Source organism: Labeo rohita, chromosome 24 (genome assembly GCF_022985175.1).
Source record: "Labeo rohita strain BAU-BD-2019 chromosome 24, IGBB_LRoh.1.0, whole genome shotgun sequence".
In the NCBI taxonomy this organism is placed as follows: Eukaryota; Metazoa; Chordata; class Actinopteri; order Cypriniformes; family Cyprinidae; genus Labeo; species Labeo rohita.
In genome coordinates, this window is record NC_066892.1 from 11,296,843 (window position 1) to 11,319,095 (window position 22,253).

The 22,253-nt window shown below is 39.0% G+C and overlaps 2 protein-coding genes across 12 annotated transcripts in view; one reads left to right on the forward strand and one right to left on the reverse strand.

Moving 5' to 3' along the window:
- The window catches only part of phldb2b (pleckstrin homology-like domain, family B, member 2b), a 60,155-nt gene extending 53,322 nt beyond the window's left edge, over positions 1 to 6,833 (forward strand). For all 11 annotated transcript variants that reach the window (XM_051097850.1, XM_051097855.1, XM_051097853.1 and 8 more), the window contains 5 exons: positions 2,851 to 2,941; positions 3,287 to 3,433; positions 3,950 to 4,169; positions 4,255 to 4,340; positions 5,559 to 6,833. In XM_051097850.1, coding sequence (XP_050953807.1) covers positions 2,851 to 2,941; positions 3,287 to 3,433; positions 3,950 to 4,169; positions 4,255 to 4,340; positions 5,559 to 5,699 — 685 coding nt within the window. In that variant the 3' untranslated portion in view covers positions 5,700 to 6,833. The remainder of the gene's footprint in view (positions 1 to 2,850; positions 2,942 to 3,286; positions 3,434 to 3,949; positions 4,170 to 4,254; positions 4,341 to 5,558) is intronic.
- Positions 6,834 to 18,181: 11,348 nt separating this feature from the next.
- amer2 (APC membrane recruitment protein 2) lies at positions 18,182 to 21,607 on the reverse strand. Its single transcript, XM_051098648.1, has one exon. It carries the CDS (start codon positions 21,424 to 21,426, stop codon positions 19,471 to 19,473), a length of 1,956 nt encoding a protein of 651 aa, XP_050954605.1. The 5' UTR covers positions 21,427 to 21,607; the 3' UTR covers positions 18,182 to 19,470.
- Positions 21,608 to 22,253: the final 646 nt, after the last annotated feature.

Below are 22,253 nucleotides of genomic sequence, written 5' to 3' on the forward strand. Positions count from 1 at the left end.
TGAGCATAAAAAAATTTCCAACAATGACAAAATTTTACTGGCCCCAAACTACTGAAGCAGTGGTTTGAATTTAATTATAATTAAAGAAATATTTTAAAATAGAGTATTTATATGTATATAAAACCGAAATCTATGCTGTGTCCCCATTTTGATTCTGTAGTGCATTTCCAGATCTACAGACGGATCGTATAAACTCATGACACATACCATGTCTTTGTAATTGAAAACATTTCCACAGCTCCTATTGTAGTTTAAGCCAAGAGTTCTGTCTGTGTTACACTGAATGAAATATTGAGGACAAGGGCAACGTGTGAGGAAAGAACGGAGAGAAAGACAAAGGGACTGAAGTCCAGGAGCCATATTTGAACGCTCTGGCAACTGGTCTCACGTAGGTTACCATAAACCTCAAGTCCGTTTAAGCGTGATTAGTTGAAGACCTTAGTGAAAAGACTTTGACAGATGAGACCACATGAGGTCATTTCTCAGAGCGGTGTGTGTTTATGCTCTATGCGCGCATATGTGTGTGTGTGTGCGCGCTGGAGGCAGCGGATCGGCGCTTGTGTAATTTGAGTGGTTTGCTTGAATAATGTGAGTTCTAAGGGGCCCAAGAAGGACCGTTGGTACCCCCTCCTCTGCTCTGGGGATGGATCCACTCGGGTTACAGCAGGAACAGTTAGAGGAAACAGATTCAGGGTTTCTTCCCCCCAGTTTGAATGTAATCAGCCGCAGAGCGCGGGTCCAGGCTGTTCTTGGGTCTTTGTGTGTTATGTGTGTTGTGTTCCACTTCTCTCTGCTGGTTCTTGGGGTTCTAAATCAGGAATGACCTCTGTTCATCTCCGGCATCACCGGTAAGATATCATAAAGATGAAAGAACTGATTGATGAAGGACACAAGAGGAATACAATGTGTGCAGAGGTATGGAAAAGATGGAAACAAGGTGGCCAGATGTTATAGCTTGGCGATCAGATGGAACAACAATGATTAACATGAGCTAAATCATTTGTTTGAATGATTTTAAATCTGTTGTAGATGAAATGGAGCAGGTTTGCATGAACGGTTTAATAAGTGCATGATGGGTTTGTCTTGATTTGGATTTTGGATCTTCTGGAATTGCATCTTTAGTTGTGAATTAACAACTAAGAGTCAAAAAAGCCTGTTTTGATGCTGTAAGAATCATAAAAACTTGCATGGAGAGGAATCTTGTTCATGATTGACAGCTGTCTGTCATCAGATTCTCAGATTCCAAAACGAGTCTGAAGTAGACTTGCGCACAGCATGTGTTCATAGATACATCTAGAAAAATCAAATTACTGTGCATGCAAGACTGGCACAGGAATTAGAAATTGCTTATTATATGCTTGTTGAATTCTGATTAGTCCTCCTTTTTAATATTTGCGCAAGTTGTAATTCTTTCTTCCATCTATCTAACCACCAATAGCCAACTTGTCAACTCCTAAACAGAAAATTATGCACGCTGATTGACTGCATTTACAGTTGAGATCAAATATGCACCTTGCAAAATCTGCAAAATGTTAATTATTTTACCAAAATAAGAGGGATCATACAAAATGTATGTTATTTTTTTATTTAGTACTGACCTGAATACGTTATTTCACAATAGAATACGATAGTCTGAATACGATAGTCCACAAGAGAAAATAATAGTTGAGTTTATAAAAATGACCCCGTTCACAAGTTTACACACTCTTGATTCTTAATGCTTTGTTGTTACCTGAATGATCCACAGCTGTGTTTTCTTTTTTGTTTAGTTATAGTTGTTAATGTGTCCCTTGATTGTCCTGAACAGTTAAACTGCCTGAGGGACTCATATGCAACTGTTACAGAAGGTTCAAACACTCACTGATGCTTCAGTGCATTAGGAAAAACAATGCACTGGGGGGTGAAAACTTTTGAACAGAATGAGGATGTGTACAATTTTCTTATTTTGCCTAAATATCATATTTTTTTCATTTAGTACTGCCCTTCAGAAGCTACAGAAGAAACCTGCATGTTTCCCAGAAGACAAAATAAGTTAAATTTACCCTGATCTTCAAATTCAAAAAATTTTCACCCCCAGCTGTTAATGCATTATGTTTCCCTCTGAAGCATCAGTGAGTGTTTGAATCTTCTATAATAGTTGCATATGAGTCCCTTAGTTGTGAAAAGATGGATCTCAAAATCATAGAGTCATTGTTGGTAAGGGTTCAAATACACAAAATGCTAAAAAACCAAAGAATTTGTGGGACCTGATTGATTTTTGTAAAGAACAGTGGGCAGTTTAACTGTTCAGGACAAACAAGGGACTCATGAACAACTGCTGTTGTCACTGTCCATTATCGGTTACTGGAAAGTGTATTATTGGAGAGTATGTTTTGTTTTATGGACAGCTGTTTTGGGAATGCCAGTAATGACAAAACGTACGGTATGGGGTTTGACATGGAAGATGATTCTCATATATTCTTTACAGGTGAAGGTTTCAGGGATAATATTGAGGAGCCAAGCGGTTTGTGAAGGTTTTAGGGGGAAATTTGAAGTTTTACTGAAAGGAGGGGCTGGTCAGATCTATTCCGCGTGTTCTGTTTGAAGTCTAAATGGAAAGCATCAGACGTCAGACCGAGTGGGCCGCACTCTCAAGCTCTCTATGCCTAGACTGTTAATGCGTTCCAGTGCTGACCAGCTTTATTGGTTCCTTCTGTGTTCTCCAGCATACATACATACATGCCAGTGCACATACAAAATGTTTACATTTGCAAGCGTGCACATTCTTCTCACTGTAGGTAACATAAACGTAGTTAAGATTTCTCTGAGAAGTAAAATGTAATGCCTAATCCAATATTTTTTTTTCTACAGCGCCAGCACCTCCAATGTTTCCAGGATGGAGGAGATGGAACGTCTTCTTCGGGAGGCTCAAGCAGAAAAGCACCGGCTCCTGGAACACAGGGTAACGAAAGGGCCACACAAACCTGCCACTTCCTACAAGAGTTGACATCAGTTTTACAATCCAGTCTTTCAGCACACCGTAAACCCAGATGAACCCCATTTGGCTTTAAGGAATCTTAAGCCGTGAGCTTGTTTGCTCTGTTAGAAGTTTCTCGGTCAGCCATAAACGGCAACAAATTTGGTTTGAAATGCAGGAACGCTGTGGGAAACAAGTCGTTCTTCCTGTTTCTGATGTCGTTCATGGGAGTTTAGGCTGGAACGGAGAGTACTAATTGTGTGCAGCTTTAAAAAGCAACTTGTTTCAGTGCGTATCTGTACAGAACACTGTCATTTGTTTGTGTCTCAGGAGAGAGAGATGGAGTGCAAGAGCAGAGCTCTTGATGAGGAGAGGAGACGGCGAGAAGAGCTCGAAAAACGGCTGCAAGAAGAAACCAGCAGGAGGCAGAAACTCATCGAAAGAGAGGTCAAACTTCGTGAGAAACAGAGAGCACAGGTGAGTCATGTGCGAAGATGTGCATCACTATTGAACAAACACCTAACTTTAATTATCTTTGTTTTGTAATTCGCCCCATAACGTCACAGACATGAGTGAAACCTAAAACTAGGGTTGGGTAAAAAAATTGTAATTTCTCGATTCTAATCAAATCTCATTTTTACAAAACGATATTGATTCTTAAATCTCAAGAATCGATTCATCTAGCCTGTTTTTAGTTAATAAACGAAACACTGTAGCACACCTCCCATCTAGTGAATCGCGATAAGCTTTGTGCTTTGTTACTTTTGATATGAAGTCTCAGATTATAAATTCTGTTTATTTTATTACAGTATTCAAACAATAAATGCGTTTTGGCACTGTTTAATGTTAAGTGACAGATTGCTGTAGCGCCTCAGTTCAAAAGAAGAACATGAACTGATTGTCTCCTCCACTTTAATACCAGTTTCAGCACAAAATAAACATGAATAAATATCCGAAATTTAATGTCCTATGCTGTATGTTGCCCTGCCGCAGTCTCGTCCCCTCACACGCTACCTGCCTGTAAGAAAGGACGACTTCGACCTACGTGGCCACATCGACTCGGCCGGCCACAATACAGAGACTTGTTACCACGTCTCCATCACAGAGAAAACCTGCAGGGGCTTCCTTATTAAGATGGGTGGCAAAATCAAAACCTGGAAGAAGCGCTGGTTTGTATTCGACCGTAACCGCAGGACCCTGAGCTACTATGCAGGTGATTTTTAACTTCATTTATTTACCGGAGCTGGTCAATTCAAATGATATCAGTATTGATTTTTGTACTTTTTGTACGGTTGCAGATAAACACGAGGCCAAACTGAAAGGAGTGATTTATTTCCAGGCCATAGAGGAAGTGTATTACGACCACTTAAAGAGCGCTCACAAGGTACTTTTCTTTTAAAGCTGATAATTATCCATCTATACAGTTGAAGTCAAAAGTTTACATGCACCTCGGTGAATCTGCAAAATGTTAATTATTTTACCAAAATAAGAGGGATCATACAAATGCATGTTATTTTTTATTTAGTACTGACCTGAATAAGATTTTTCACACAAAACATTTACATCTAGTCCACAAGAGAAAATAATGGTTGAATTTATAAAAATGATCCCGTTCAAAAGTTTACATACACTTGATTCTTAATACCGAATGACACAGCTGTTTTTTTTTTAATGTGATTAGTTGTTTATGAGTCCCTCGTTTGTTCTGAACAGTTAAACTGCCTGCTGTTCTTCAGAAAAAACCTTCAGGTCCCACAAATTCTTTGGTTTTTCAGCATTTTTGGGTATTTGAATCCTTTCCAACAATGACTGTATGATTTGTGAGATCCATCTTTTCACACTTATGACATCTGAGGTACTCATATGCAACTATTACGGAAAGTTTAAATGCTCACTGATGCTTCAGAAGGAAACAAAAATGCATTGAGACCTGGGGGGTGAAAACTTTTGAACAGAATGAAGATGTGTACATTTTTCTTATTTTGCCTAAATATAGCCTAAATATATATATATTTTTTTTCATTGCCCTTTAGAAGCTACAGAAGATACTTGCATGTTTCATGGAAGACAAAATAAGATAAATATACCTTGTTCTTCAAATTTAAAAAGTTTTCACCCCCCCAGCTTCTAATGCATTGTGTTTCCAAATTTCCAATCCCTCTTATTTTGGTAAAGTAATTAACATTTTCTGTAAACTTTTGACTTCAACTGTATATCAGTATAATAAGCTCTGTACTTTGTTTTAACTTTGATTTAATTGATGTAAAAAAATAAAAATAAAACAATGTTAATCTTTAATAATAATGTAAATATTTTAATGTCAATTTAAATTTAGCTTTTTTAACATTTGACATTTATTAATAACATTGAAATTATAAAATATTACCATTTAAAATTAACTAACATTTGCCCATGACATTTATTATGATTTTTTTTCTCTATAAATGGCTAATGTTCAGTGATGGACTTTCACCAACTTTCAAGTCTGTAATAAGTTAATTACTGCCATTTAATAATTATTAACAAGATTTTTTTAACGTTTCAATGCTGCCCCCTAGAGGCCAAACTGTAATCTTACCCCTTCCATCTCATTTTCTCTCAGAGTCCAAACCCTTCACTCACATTCAGTGTGAAGACTCACGATCGCGTCTACTACATGGTGGCGCCCTCTCCAGAAGCTATGAGAATATGGATGGACGTTATCGTAACGGGGGCGGAGGGATACACTCAGTTCATGATTTAGATGTTGTCTGCCTGCAGAGAAGGAATAATATGTGCAGTGTGTGGATTTGAAAACCACTGGACTTGATCTGCACTCTTTCATCACATGCTGGTTTCAGTACTGATTCCGCCAAACGCTGGACTGATATTATTTTTGTGTTCGTATCTATTTTTCAATCTCAATACACAGTATTGATGCTTTCATCTTCGCTGCCTTTATATTTTTTTATGCAACATGAACTTTTACTTGGCGGCCCAGATAAAGCACATATCCTATAATTTTGTGTGTATGTTTGTGTTTGTGCTTGTCTTTCGTCTGTCTGATTGTGTGATGAGAGAAAAATGTGTTAAATGATATTCAGTGCCAGTGTGCCTCGTTGTGTGTGGTCTGTTTGCTACCTTGTGTACAGGGCCTCAGGGACACACACATTATGATATAAACAGCTGTCAGCTGTTCTGCCAAAGATGAAATACACATGCTAAAGAGTTTATGTATAGATGCATGTGTTGGTGTTTGCCACAGTGCCTTCAGTTCTATATTATATATGCCTTTATACTCAACATTCAGATTAATCAAAGGTGCTATAAAATGCATTTTGAGTATTTTAACTTTAACACTACAGTTATTAAGTCTAACAACTTCCGAAACACTAAAGCTGCTTGCCGTTCAGGTATTACATGGACTCTAAAGGATATCCTTTTTTTATAAACTAGGGTTTTAGTATGTTTTATAATAGTTGATTGTTTTGTCATGATGCATATGTAACATTTGCATTTTAATGAACTGTATTCAATGCCTTTGGCCCGTTTTTAGGCTATGATTACTTAGAATTTAGTTTCAAGTTAAGCCAGTACTACAACAACAAAGTGTCCTTAAGTTGTAACAGTTTGTGTTTTTATTAGTACAAGTCCAATCAGACTGTATTTAAAGTGTAATTTCACTACCACCAGCAGGGGGCACACACAGCCACAGCCTCTCAACACATTCACATATGCTGAACATGTTAGCCATAAGCATTTATCTGTGAAAATAGCCAGTAGTCTGTTTTGAACATTGTTCATACTCATTTGAGATGTATATTTATACTTTTGTTTACCATGCATGCGCCTTTATTTTTGCATACCGCAAAATAAAGCAGATGTATATTGTTTATGACATTTGTCTGCTTGATAACATTGCTAAATCTTTCATTATGGCCTTTGAGTATATAGTCACCCGTGTAGACATATTACCTCGCTCCCCGCAGGCAAACAAGACACGCTGGACCAAAATCAAATTAAGGATTTGAGTAATAACAGGGTGGTGAATAGATTAGTCAGTTTGTTTAGGATTACCACATAGATTGAGTGTTCTTCCAGGTCTGATTACTTATAAACTTGCTTTGCACTCTAAAAGACTCTAGATAAACAGACGTTACGCAAATTGGAATATTTACATGCGCGTTATAATTTAAACATCCTCCTAGCAAGAGTGTTGAGCCCTACAGGCCTGCTCTAATTTTTTCATGTACAGCCTTGTTAGGATGTGAATGCTGGGTTTAGGTTGTCTGACATCATCCTTGCGATGATTAATGTCCTATATTCGGTTTTCTTTTGTGGGAATACTGTCCTTTACTTGTCCTTCTTTTTGAGTGAACACCGTGCGCGCAGGATTCTCCCGTGAGGAGGTGCAAAATCGAGCCAAGCAAATCATTTGTCTGTTCCCTTTAAAACTGCAACTTCTTAGAAAGGGGTTTAGGCCACAGTGTTCCCAATAAAAACATCCTGTTTCCATCTCCCTCTTTCATTTCTGCCTCCCGTTGTTTTGGAGATATTTCTTTCATAATACTTCCTGCAATGAGATGTGTGTGGACACACTTGTGTGCACTTGCCTCCAGCATGATAACATTAATGTATTGAACGCATCCTAATATATTAGAGGGGGAAGGAGCAATTGGACCCCTATGGTTTCAAGCGTCGACCTGTCTGTTTAAGGATAATTGATGCTGGAGAGATCCTCGCTCAAACGCACTTACGCGGTGACGTCCCTCCTTAGAGAATACACATATGGACATGTCATGTTCCTTAAGGTTGATCCTGAGGGAGTTTCCACATGCATTTAGACCCCCCATCTGCAGATTTGGGAATGGTATTAGGCCTCCAAATACACTTCCTTTCTACATGAAATAGCATACATGAGGTCTGCCCAAAAAATTGTCCAGTGGATGCGCAATGTCAGAAACTGAATCTGAAAGGGCTGTCAAACGATTAATCGCGATTAATCACATACAAAATAAAAGTTATACTTTGCCTAATAAATGTGTGTGTACTGTGTGCAATTATTATGTATACATAAATACACACAAATTATTGTACATATTTAAGAGAAATATGTTATGTACAAAATATTTATATATATATATATATAATATAAATGATAAAAAATTACAATAAATATATATACTTGTAAATAGTTCTTAAATATATACATGAATGTGTTCGTATTTATATATCTAATAACTTACACACAGTAAACACATGCGTTTGACATTAAAAAGTATATAAATAGTAATTTTTTTAAGTGAAAACAACCAATCGTTATGCTAGATAAGACCCTTCTTTCTCAGCTGGGATCATTTACAACCGCATTTGGGATCGTTTGAAGACGCATTTCAACTGCATTTTGGAAATTCAAAATCCGGGCACCATATCAGTCCATTATATGGAGAAAAATGCTGAAATGTTTTCCTCAAAACACATTAAATTTCTTTACGACTGAAGAAAAAAGTCATGAACATCTTGGATAACAAGGGGGTGAGTACATTATATGTGAATTTTTGTTTTGGAAGTGGACTTCTGCTTTAAGAAGGCCTTTATTAACCTCTTTGAGCAGTGTGGAGCACTTTTTATAATGGATGGATGCACTTCACAGGATTACAAAATCTCATCAGCCATTCACTGCCATTATAAAGCTTGAAAGAGCCAGGACATTGTTTTTTATATAACTCTGATTGTATTCGTCTGAAGGAAGTAAGTAATAGACACCTAGGATGGTTTGAGGGTGAATAAATCATGAGGTAATTTTAATTTTGGGGTAAACTATTCCTTTAACACAGGGCACAAGCACTCCTGAAAGTTTTACCCTCATCCAGTGTCTGCGCTATTTCTCCCCAGAAATTATGGGCAATAAAAATGTTGTTGTACTCCTTTAATCTAAAGTTGGGAGTATCTGTTAACCCCCTCTCACAAGTGCTTGTCAACACGTCTGTCTCTTGTAGATCAGGGCAGTGTTGCCACATTGTTCAGAAATTAATTAGTGCAGTAAAAACTGAAAGAACATGTCCGAGCTGATTTCTGAACATATAGAATATGCGCCTGTGTGTGTCCAGAATGCTTGTACTCTGCTGATGATTATATTTACATCATATTTACTGGACATAAATGTATGCTTAAAACGAAGTTACAAAAATAAACATATACTTTTGGCTTTTGGCATATACTTTTGGCTTCCAAATAGTTTTTTTTTAAAGAAAGAGACAAACTCTTATATACTTTCCTTAATAACTTGTTTCAAAACGAAATAGGTCAATACAGGAAGCAAACCTGCTCATCAAACCGTTTCACAATGTTTTGTGGTCAGATACTTGAATCTTACTAGTTGACATGTTTAAACACTACCAGTTCGAAGTTTCTGAATGGTCAGATTTTCTTTTTTTTTTTTTTTTAATTCTCTTCTGCTCACCAAGTCTGCATTTATTTGATCCAAAATACAGCAAAAACAGTAATATTGTTACTATTTAAAATAACTGCTATTTGAATATATTTTAAAATGTAATTTATTTCTGTGATCAAAGCTAAATTTTCAGCATCATTACTCCTGTATATAATGTCACATGATCCTTCATAAACCATTTTAATATGCTGATTTGCTGTTCAAAAAACATTTTTATTACTATTATTACTATCAGTATTTAAAACAGTTGAGTATATTTTTTTCAGAATTATTTGATGAATATAGAGACCCAAAGATCAGCATTATTATACTACACCATTCAAAAGCTTGGAGTCAGTATATATATATATATATATATATATATATATATATATATATATATATAGAAGAATGCTTTAAATTTATGAAAAGTGATGGTAAAGACATTTATAATGTTTCAGATAAGTGCTGTTCTTCTGAACTTTCTATTCATCAAAGAAACCTGAAAAAATCTACTCAGCTCATAAAAATACTAAATGTCTTTTTAGTAGCAAATCAGAATATTAGAATGATTTATGAAGGATCGTGTGACTGGAGTAATGATGCTAAAATTTCAGCTTTGAAATCACAGGAAAAAATAACATTAAAATATATTCAATTAGAAAACAATTTTTAAATTGCAAAAATATTCAAAATGTTACTGTTTTGTTGTACTTTCAATCAAATAAATGCAGGCTTGGTGAGCAGAAGAGACTTCTTGAAAAAACATTCAAAATCTTACTTCAAAACTTTTGACTGGTAGTGTAGGTAGTTACTTGAATCATAAAACAATACAGACATTCAAAGCCACTTCTATTTCCTGCTAGAATGTTGGAGTATGTTACCGACAGTAATGTAAGTACGTACACTGCGTGTGTACAATGAAACCTCACACTTGCTAGCATTTGGATTTACATCATACTTATTTGAATAAGTTTTGGGCATCAGAATGGACACTGACAGTATTGTGAGCTCTTCAGTGACATCATTCCTGAGCCTTTGACTTTCACACAAACCATAAATATTTAATCTGGCTTTTTTAGTTAATGGAAGAAGGCACATTACACTTAAGCGGCTGAAATTACAGGTTAGAGACTTGCGCTTGGTAATAATTCAATGTCAGAGGCGTCACAGCTGCTGTTTTGTGACTGTCGTCTCTACTAAGTTGAGGCAGTTCATCCGCAAGTGAACTTGACCTCAAGCTTTTGTGTGTGAAGCAGCCGTTTGAGGGGTTTGACTCAGTGGGGGAGGGTCTACGGTTAGTAAATGTATGTGTGGAAGGAGTGTAATTTTGCCCCACCTTTGTTTTTTTTGGGGGGGGGTTTTCATGGTGGTCCACATATATGTTGAGAGGCCCAGCTGGTGTCCAGCTGCAGTGTCAGATAAGCCTTTCCCTGTCCTGTCCTGTCCAGTGTGGGACCATGATTGTGTTTGATTGGTGTCTGCTGAGTGGGCTTTTTCGGTAGAGAAAGTGATTAAGCACATATGACACCAGCAGACAATCATCACTGTTGCCTCAAAAAAACAGAAAAGCTACGTTCACACCACAAGAACAAAATTCTGATTTTCTGCTTAAATAAAATGTATTTGTGAGCTTGTTCACATGTTCTTTTCAATATGGCCCATTTACACTAGTGAGATAAACAAACAGCTGATTTGCACGTGGAAACACCGTTATATGTTTACGTTAAAATATTTAATTATAAACTTGGACTTCTAATCTTAAAGCTACCGGAATAAAAATTAACATAATTTAACTGTTCAAAGAAAGTGTCACAATATCTGTACTTTAAATATATGTTTTAATGTATTATATATAACGTTAATATATAAGTTAGAGACATAAAGAAATCGACAAACATAGACATTGACTGAGGTTGTAAGATTTAACTGTTACCTGTGTCTTTCTGCAAATGGACGGAACCACAACGTCACTTGAAGTCTTGACAGCCTAGGCTGGTTATCATTGTACTAGAACGAAATATGGTACAGTCCTGCTTTTTTATTTTATTTTTATATTCTTTATTTTAAATTTGAAAACAATGGATGTTTCAGATTTCCCTGCTGAAAACAAAACAATAGAAACCATCCCAGAAATTCTCATGGTTTCCGCTACAAATACCACTACAAACCATCAACTTTTACCATTAAAACCAATAAAATGGTTTCCTGTAGTATGTTTTGGGACATATTCCATTAGGATTTAGTGGTTTTAACAAGCCACCAATAGAGTGTTAGCACTTGCTTCACGATTTGGTCAGTTACTCAGATGTGTGGCCATATTGGCGATAGATGTAAACAACAGCTTGGATTGCATGGTTAATGTACTACTGAATTTTTTTTATTACATTTATTACAATTATTACATCCCAAATGACAATAACTGACTATTTTCAGCAGCAATAATCAGCAAAATATGCGAGTTTCCTTTGGTTCAGTGGCACTGATTATGTTCACACCAATTGATGGCGTGTCGTGAAAACACTCTATAGAAGGCGACCAATTACCAGCAGAAGCTAGTACAATTCCCATTATAACCAATAAAACCATTACAAATTCTGTAATGGTTTCTATTGTTTGTTTTTTCAGCAGGGTTGAGGACCACAGCTTACTGTGTGTATATATTTTTGCTGTCAACAATCAATGTCACATAAGAAGGAGGAAAAAAATGATTTCAGTGACTCCCAAACTGTGTGAACATAAGAATATAGATTTATGCTCCTTTGTTTCTTCAGATCATGTGACCTTGAGCCTCCATGTTGGTGGCAGTGATAGAAAACACAATGCTGACCAATCATGACTGAATTACTGTTCATGGTTCATTTATATTCATTGAACCATGACAGGGATCCATCAGTGACACTACAGAGGGTTAGTTTGTCAAAGGAACATCGCATTAATGTCTGCAATGGTGCCTGTAAAGTGACGGTTCAGCACAAATAGGTTAGAGATTAATTGTTTGCCCTTTCTCCTCATAATTTCCTCCCCTTTCTCTCTCCAGAATGAAGGATTTAACAATGTTAAGTTGACAGGGCAGATAAAGCTAATTGATAGCATATATTGATCAGATGGATTTTTTAAAAATGTATCCACCTCAGGAGGCTTTCCTCCTCAACTTCACGCTTGAGTTCAGACTGCGCTTGAGTGACTGTGGTGTATATTAGCGTCTCACGCCACAGACAAGCCATAATTCACAACACTTTTCACTTGCAAACTTGTCAAAAAATGTCACTTTGTTCCTCTTGTTTTAGAAATGGAGGACCTTGTTTCCACAGCTCAGATAGGATGAATTATACATGTAAAGTTTGTGATGTGGATTTATTATTGATGCTGATGGAAGCTTGGAAAGAAACAACGGCTGTAAAAAGGACATCATCCTATGGTAAAGAATGAAAGAGTTGGTGTAAAAGTGTAGAAATATTAACATTATAGTCAAACAGAAACAAAGTATTGTTTTCAAAGCATGAAACCGAAGAGTAACTAAAGGGTGTGATATTCTCCTGAGGCTGCAGTGAAATGAGAGTGCGAGTGTGAGAAATGAGATTTAAGTCTCCCAAGTGTGTGTAAATTTGCACAAACTCACATTGCACCATTCTCACTCCAATCAGTGTCCTTAAAACTCTCCGTCAGCTGCGCGTAACCCCCGCCCCCCCAGCCCCACCTCCACCTCTCATTGGATGACCTACTGAGGTTGCCATGGAGATTTGTGTAGTAGGGCAAGCGTGTGAAATGAAGGGTGCAGATTTTGAATGGCCAAACCCCCCTTTGAAATAATTTCATATGCACGCAAACAGAGATTTCTGATCATGCAATCCTAGTATGTATGCAGCCAAACCAATAAGTCTAAGTCAGTTTCTTCTTCTGGTCTCTTCCTGGTGGCCCATAGCATCATCTGATCTTTACTAAGAGGGTGTTTTTGGCTGACCCAAATTTTTTGAAACAAAACACTTTTGAACATTTTTGTTGTTTGGTACAATTTTCATTTAGCATGCTATATACAGCTGAGGTCATAAGTTTACACACACTTTGCAGAATCTGCAACATGTTAATTATTTTACCAAAATAAGAGGGATCACATAAAATGCATGCTATTTTTTATTTAGTGCTGGCTTGAATAAGAAACTTCACATAAAAGACATTTACATATCATCCACAAGAGAAAATAATAGTTGAATGTATAAAAATTACCCTATTCAAAAGTTTACATACACTTGATTCTTACTACTGTGTTGTTATCGGATTGGTTTTTCAGCATTTTTGTGTATTTAAACCCTTTCCAGCAATGACTGTATGATTTTGAGATCGATCTTTTCACACTGAGGACAACTAAGGGACTCATATATTTGGCTATTACAGAAGATTCAAATGCTCATTAATGCTCCAGAAGGAAAAAACATGCATTAAGAGCTGGGGAAAACTTTTGAACCAATTTAAGATGTGTGCATTTTTTCTTCTTTTGCCTAAAAATCATATTTGTTTCATTTAGTACTGCCCTTCAGAAGCTACAGAAGATACTTAAACGTTTCCCAGAAGAGAAAATATGTTAAATATACCCAGATCTTTAAATTCCAAAAGTTTTCACCCCCCGGCTCTTAATGCATTGGGTTTCCTTCTCGAACATCAGTGAGTGTTTGAATCTTCTGTAATAGTTGCATAAGAGTCCCTCAGACGTCCTCAGTGTCAAAAGATGGGTTTCAAAATCACACAGTCTTTGTTGGAAAGGGTTCAAATACACAAAAATGCTGAAAAAGCCAAAGAATTAAGAATTAAGCGTATTTAAACTTTTGAACAGGATCAATTATTTGAACAGTGGAATACATGTAAACATCTTTTATGTGAAATTTCTTATTCAGGTCAGTACTAAATATAAAATAACATGCAATTTGTATAATCCCTCTTATTTTGGTAGCATAATTAAAATTTTGCAGAGTATGCAAGGTGTATGTAAACTTTTGACCTTGACTATATACATATATAATTCAGGAAGAAGTACCTGGATTCAACTTGACAGCCGGTGTTCACCATGCATTTATATTGTATGTAAAGCAGCAGCTTTAGTATATTCATAATTCTTTTGTGTTCCACGAGGGAAAATTTTTCATAAAACATGAGGCTGAGTAGATCAGTTAAAAGCAAATTGTGTGACTCCATAGACGGGCCAAATTTAGACATGTTAATGAGTGCTTTTAGCTACAGAGTTTAGACAAACTCTATTTATCTAGAGTAATCATTCAGCTAATTAAAGATAGAAATAATATTCTTTGAAAGAAACCACTTGGCGTGAAAATTAGGAATTTCCTCTGTGTCATAGACTTCTAGCAAGGAAACAGAACGGAAAAGGGGAGAAAGAGAGGAAGCAGAGAAAGCGAAAGATATTAGATGTCTACATTTACTCCGTATCAGGTTATCTGCCTACTAAAAGCAGTCGAACGGGAAAAACAGGGAACGTTTCACTCACAGCACTTCAAGTGCAAAACAAAAGTTCAGGCTTGGATAGCATGCGAACCCTTGAGAAGTTTTAAGCAACCGCTTCCAGTTTCCCCTGGAGATGAAGGAAAGAGTGTTTCTGAGAAAAGAGGGGCGTGAGTGAGACCGTCCATGGACTTTTAACTCGAGCTGTTCAGAGTTGTCCTATGTTCTGAATTATTTCGCTTTTTGGATCATAGCAGCCAACAAATGTATAGTCAGAGTCTTTGACATTTCGGGTTTACTTCAGACAATCCCCCACTCAGTCTTGAAATACAGCACTCTTTCTTATCCTCCCTTTCACTTGTTTGTATAAATGCGCTCTTATGTATCTTCTCTCTGTTCACTGTAATCAAATTCAATACGATTCCACCCAAGCAAAGCCCCTACTAAATAGACCCCTTGCTTACGCTCATTCCATAACAGTTTTTTGTCCTTACTTCCTCTCTCTCTCTTCTGGAACTCTCTCACACTAACACATGCAAAACAAAAGCCACAGGATACAGGATACAAGCACATGGAACAAGGAGATGTCGTAACTACACTATTATGTGGGCAAAAGCAACATGTACAGTAATTCACAGATACTTCATTATATAATAGTAGACTTTTAACGATATGCCATATAATTATGGCCATTTTAGCCTTTAAAATGTACATATTTTTGTGTTTGTGATAAAAAATAACTGATTTAAATACACTACCATTAAAGAAACACTCCACTTTTTTAAAAAACTTGGCTCATTGTCCAACTCCCCTAGAGTTAAACAGTTGTGTTTGACCGTTTTCGAATCCAGTCAGCCGATCTCTGGGTCTGGCAGTAATATAGCCTAGCATAGATCATTGAATCTGATTAGACCGATAGCATTTCGCTCAAAAATGACCATATATAATGACAATATTTTTCCTATTTAAAACTTGACTCTTTTGTAGTTACGTTGTGTACTAAGACTGACAGAAAATGAAAAGTTGCCGGTATGGCTAGGAACTGTACTCTCACTCTGGCGTAATAATCAAGGAACTTTGCTGCCGTAACATGGGTGCAGCAGGCGCAATGATATTACGCAGCGCCTGAAAGTGACCGGCACTAAGTTTGTGTAGATGCAGACCTGCAGCCAACAGAGTTGACAACTGCGTAAGATCATGTGGCACTTAAAGGAGAAATTCACTTCCAGAACTAAAATTTACAGAAAATTTTCTCACCCCCTTGTCATCCAAGATGTTGAAATATAAAGAAACATATCTTTCTTTCTTCAGTTGTAAAAAAATTATGTTTTTTGAGGAAAACATTTTAGGATTTCTCTCCATATTGTGGACTTCTATGGTGCCCATGAGACTGAACTTCCAAAATGCAGCTTCAAACGGCTCTACATGATTCCAGACAAAAAGACAAAAGTTAAAACAGTGATGTAGGACGATTTCGAAGTTGGAGAAGAAAGTAAGATGTTTTTTGACCTACCCTAACTATCTTGAACTAGAATACACAGAATACACGCAGAGCTAGACAAGATGAGCATTTGACGTTTAAAAGTATATAAATTGTCATCGTTTGGCAAGACCCTTTTTCCTCAGCTGGGATCATTTAGAGCTGCATTTAAACTGCATTTTGGAAGTTCAAACTCACGGGCACCATAGAAGTCCATTATATGGAGAAAAATCCTGAAATGCTTTCCTCAAAAAACAATTTCTTTAGACTGAAGAAAGAAAGACATGAACATCTTGGATGATAAGGGGGTGAGTATCTGTACATTTTTGTTCTGGAAGTGAACTTCTAATTTAAGACTGGAGTAATGATGCTAAAAATTCAGCTTTGCCATCACATTAATGAATGACATTTTAAAAATACATTAGTGTAGATAAAAATGTATTTTAACTTGAAATAATATTTCAAAATACTGGGATTTTACTACATTTTTTAATCAAATAAGTCCAGCCTTAGTGAGCAACCGAGACTTCCGAGCACTCACGGTATACCGCGAGTTGCTGAATTGCCACACTAATGATTCTGCCTCTGGCCCTAGTTTTGGAACAGATTCTGAGCTTATTAAACAGGCCCTCTAAGCCCCTGCGGGTGTCAAACCGAGGATAGAGCCCTGGGGTATCCCATCCGGCTTCCAGGTGCGATGAGAGCTAATGAGAATATGAGCTCAGGGATCATCAGGTTAAGCCACCCCCTTCCGTCAGCCACATGCTAACTGTCTTACCGAGCAGTGATACGCCAACACATCATGTCCCAACTGCCAGTATGTAGCTTATTCTAGATGTTTACAATGCATTTTATCCACTGTTTTACCATGTTTTTTAGCGCAGAACATGCGCCAAAGAAAAGTACAGTTACAAAATAGTGGTATATGAAAATAAAATGTCATGATATACCATGATTTTACCATTGCTGTGGCATAATAACACCAGGGTTTTTGTAAATAAACCACGTTTTGCTCCCTTTGACCCTGTTCTCTCGTTCTCTCATTCACAGAATCGGGTCTTTGAAAACTAGGCCATCCAACCATTAGTCACACATACACCATCACAGTCAGCTCTGCTTATGCATACAGCAGTAATGTCTGATTTTCTGCTACCATACACACACAGAACGATAAAGCACATTTTAAAGGGTAAATCCAGCTGACTGATTACAGCGCAGTCATGGCTAACGCTAACTAATTCTTTAGACCACTGCGGTTAATAGCTCTGTACACATAAACACACAAACATACACACATTTCAGGAGTTTTCTCATGTGTAGGGATGATATCAGAGGGTTATGGTGTTACATAAGGCTTTTACATAAGAAGCCACACTGCAGCGAGAGCTGCTCAGGAGTGAATGTTTTTTTGCTGCACCATTACTGTTGGGACTGCACCAAATCCCCCCTTCAGACACACACACATATCCATGTCTCTATCCACTTGGCCTTAATGAACAAGCACTAAATCGAGCATAGCTCTTTCTTATCTGTATTCACTCCACACGCACTTCCTTCTTTCACCTCACTCTCCCAAAACCACATCAATAACAGATCCATGACAATGGAAGCCTATAATTCTCCCCCATAACCCACAGTAAACACCTCCCTTTGTCAACAGGATTCATGCCGACAGCTGAACCCAGACCAGCTTTCTTCTTCCTTCCTAACGGGTGGGATTTAAATCCCAGCGGACTGTGGCTGGCTGCAAAAAAAGACAACCGCGATGCTCTTTACGTCTCTGCGATTAAAACAGCTAACATCCAAGCTGCCCACGTGGCCCTGTTATGTCTGTGGAAAATGATGCATGCATTCACATTTGAATAGACGTCCACTTCCTGGATGTACACAGAGAGTTGTTTATTTATTAAATAAAGAACAATTTAAAGAAAGGAAGCATATAAAAGAAAGAAGGCATGTCACGGGCCTTCTGAAGAGAAAAATGTTTTACATTTTACAAATAAAATGTCCTAGTGAGAAAAGAACTGAGTAAAAACTGACTGGTGGATCAAGCCAAATACTGCAAAAAATCTATTTCTTAATCATTATTTTTTTCTTAAATACTGATTAGGAAGACAGTTTATGCAGTAATTGCTCACTTCCTACAGTATGAAATCCCAGTCCAAATCTTGGAGCCAAAGGGTGATAACATCTCCAGAAGAGCGGTCACATGACGGAAGACAGTTAATTCATGATACATATGGGCTTCATCTCTCTCTCCTTTATTTATTGAGCAGTGAGCAGGAAAATTAAACAGACCTTGGTGTAGAGTGATGTCATGCTACATTCTAAAATATCCAGCTCAGTATGTCCAGGTTAGCGAGAGTAGTACAAATCACTGTGAAAAAGGAGGATACTCACGATCCGGGGATTTATTTTTTGCAAGTCGTGTTTTCCGAAAGACAAAACGAGCAGTGCACACATATCCACAGTGAGGTCACAGGGAGGTCCTTGTCCAATAAAAAAAGAGTAAGAAAAGTGAAGATTCAGTAAAAAGAATGTTTTACTTTTTGTCAATATCAATAGGAAGTCACGTCGTGTGATACGAAAGAGTGTCTCGAACAAAAGGCTGTTCCCTGATTCAGTTTAAATGTACAAGACTCCATGCAGCTTTATTTAGGAGTGTCAGAAGTGCTTGGTTTAATCTCACACAGTTCTCCGAATTCATTACGTGTAAAATACTGGAGAGATAAAAGATTGCAGCTGCGTTTTACACAGTGCTTGTGGGACGACAAAGCGAGGAATTAGCACAGCTTCACTGATCCAGTGGAAGGGAATGAGAAGATTTTAGATATTAAACATTCTTCTTAGGATCAGCGTTCTCACCTTATTATTTCTCCATGAAAGGCTGGTTTAAAAAAAACTTAAGATTACATTATTATAAATGTCATGTGTTACATATCGCAGTGCCTTCTACAAAACTCTTAATTACATGTGGGTGTAATATGCAACACATTACAAAAAATAAATTTTGAAGATGAAAAAAACACAGTAAAGATATAGTCCTCAGTAGATGGGTGAAACCAAAGAAGTGTAAGTTGATTGCTTAACATCGAAAAACATTTTGTTTTGGCCTAAAGCTCTTGTGATAGATTTGTATTGTCAGAAACATCTGATGGGCCTCCAAGCTCTCTACTTCCTGCTTTGTGAGGTGGGGGTGCTCTTGTTGCCAGAACGCCGCACAGGAACCTTCGAGACAGGGATTCGAGTGCGTGGTGGGGCATCAGTCTTTTTAGGAGGGGTGGCTGAAGTGGGGCTAAGGTTGGAAGACAGTGCACCTTGGCTGGAAGAATGGGAGGGTGGTGTTTGCCTCACACTAATAGGGATCTTGGAGTCTCGAGGTAGGCTGGTGCTGCCTTTCATGGAACGGAATGAGGAAGCGGCAGAAGACGAGCATTTCGGGGAAGGTAAGTTCATTTTTAGATCACCTGCAGATTTTGTCGGTGAGCTCACGTCATCATCTGAGCCAGCAGCACTAGGGCTGTCGGGGTCGTAGAGGTCGTAAAGTGCATCTCCAGAGCAGCTGTCCCTCAGCAAGCCTTCCCGACGTAAGAAGGTGCTGTCCTCATCCTCTGGGCCAGGTGTGGGAGAATCCCAGTAGCCTTCATCACTTGGTGGGGCATCCTGAAGTTCTTTATCAACTGGGGGAGGTGAGGGACGTGAAGGTTGCTGCTTTCCCATTTTACTACCTCCGCTCACAGGGATCTTACTAAGGCCAAGGGCCTTTACTTGAGGTGGCCTCTTCTCAAGCCGGGTCGGCGCATGATGCAGGAGAGGCTCGGCACGTCGTGGGGCTGGGGAGTCTTCGCCCTTCTGGGGCAACATATGCCATAGACCCTGCATGTCGGCATCATCAACACCCTCTGGACTAGCCATCTCCTCCCCTCCACCCATGTAGGCAACAACTCCACTACCTTGTGGCTTTTTAGGGGCTGCACGTGGTCTTTGGTGGGCTGGCATGTAGCAAGAAGCATGAATAGATGTAAGACTACTGACCTGAGGAGGAAGTGGAGGCTTGGCAGGAGAGCATCTCTCTGAATTTGTCCCGGCTCCACTTAATCTGCGCCCCATGCATCCCCCACTACTGCTACCGGTGCCACTGCTCGTGGCACTTCCCCCATTCCCAGAATCCTCTTCTGGATCAGCGATGATGTCACCACAGCCCGTTAAAGAATCAAAGCTCTTCAGTGAAGTGACATCGGTGAACATGGAACATAGACGGTCCACAGATTGCTCCGACTGTGGGTCGGCTGTGCTGTGGTCCATTGGAGGGGTCAAAGCACAAGTCGGAATGGAGGCCAGGTGTGTCGAACTGCTGTGGTTATCATGTTGGAGCCCTCCTGTTTGGGCTCGGAGTGGTGAAGGAGCTGGAGACTCCTCAGTGACTTGCGAAAGAGGAGGACCGCAGTTGCCACACTCCACTTCATTAGTACCCTGTAATTCCTGCATAGACGTTGCCTTCCATTTCTCCACATCCCCTGGGAGAGAAGTCTCCTCAAATACTTGTGGCAGGGGCTCAAGAGTCAGTGTCATGTCCTTCTCGGTTTTCACACTGCCGGAGCTAGAAGAAAGTATTAGGTCTCCCTCTTTCACCTCCTTCGCCACCTCCAAGGAGTCCTCTTGAACCTGGGGCTTCCGCCGCCAACGCATGCTGCTGAACAGCCCCTTAAGTCCTCGCCCCCGTCGTCCCACCGTAGCATTTCCGTCTCCTGCACGGCTGCTGCTCCGGCGCAGTAAAGAGAAGAAGCTGAAAGACTTAGTGATGGAGCTGCGGAGGGGGGCAGTGGACACACCATCTGGCGAGCCGGCGTGGAGCTGGTCGCTACTGGCAGACTCCTCTTTCCGGTGGCCGTCAAGCTCCGAAGGAGCATCCGTTATTAAGCCATCATGGGTTTTGCTCCTAACAAGCTCCAGCGTCTTGCCAGCGGCTTTACCGGTAGACTCCCCTTTGTTCTTGACAGAGAAGATGCTCGGCATGCTGCTGCCGGACTTACGCTTGCCGAACAGCTTGAAGGCGGCTTTGTTGAGCTTTCCTGGTGGCTGAGGATCACATGGAGGCGGTTCACTGCATTCGTTTTGAACCTCCATCTCGGCCACTATGTCTGCTGCACTCTGTGTTTTGCTTTCTTTCTTCTTCTCCCTTTATTTTACCCTGTCTCTAACTGCTTCTTTCCTTTTCCTCTCCCTCTCCACTTCTATCCGCTGCCTTCGCTTGTTGGTGTTCTCCCTGCCTCGCTCTCTTTCTCTCTCACTGGTGGCTGCGCCTGACAGTCTCTATGGTAACTGGGAGGGTTAAGCAGCTTTCGTCAGCGCTGGAGGCGAGCCAGGACTTTTTTCTCCGCCCCCACAGCTCACCCCCTCCGTACACAAAAACACACCCTCATCCCCCACACTGCAAACATCACATATCCTTCTCTTCTTTCTTGCCTCAATTATTCTCTCTATCTCTCTGAAGAGGCGTGATATGCATCTACATGCGGGCTGTAAAGAATGATTGTATTGCTTTTTGACATCATGATTGTCGTCATGTGCATGTGAGTGCAGCTGTGTACAAATATCTGTGCGTGTGTGTACATAATAGACAGAAAGTTTTTGCATTCTTTACTCATGTTTTTATGAGGGTCATAATGGAATTAGTGTTTCATTATGGATTTGTCACATGTGGAACATTTCCAGAAGTGCTCTTACGATCAGGAGTATTAGGGGAAATAAATGGAACGAGCACAAACCTCTCAGTGTAAATGAAAATAAGCCACTGAAAATCCCCCTCAGATGAAAAGGCTCAAGAAAACATGCAAGTTGTGTGGTTGCTGTAGCGTCTGTACTTAGGATTTAAGCAAAAGCTGCTGATTGGAGAAATTACAAGTATGAAGACATGAGGCAGATTTAGATAAACATTTCACTTATAATGAATG

Excerpts from the sequence above, each read along its gene's own strand:
- amer2 (XM_051098648.1), bottom strand. The coding sequence starts at position 21,426 with ATGGAGGTTCAAAACGAATGCAGTGAACCGCCTCCATGTGATCCTCAG.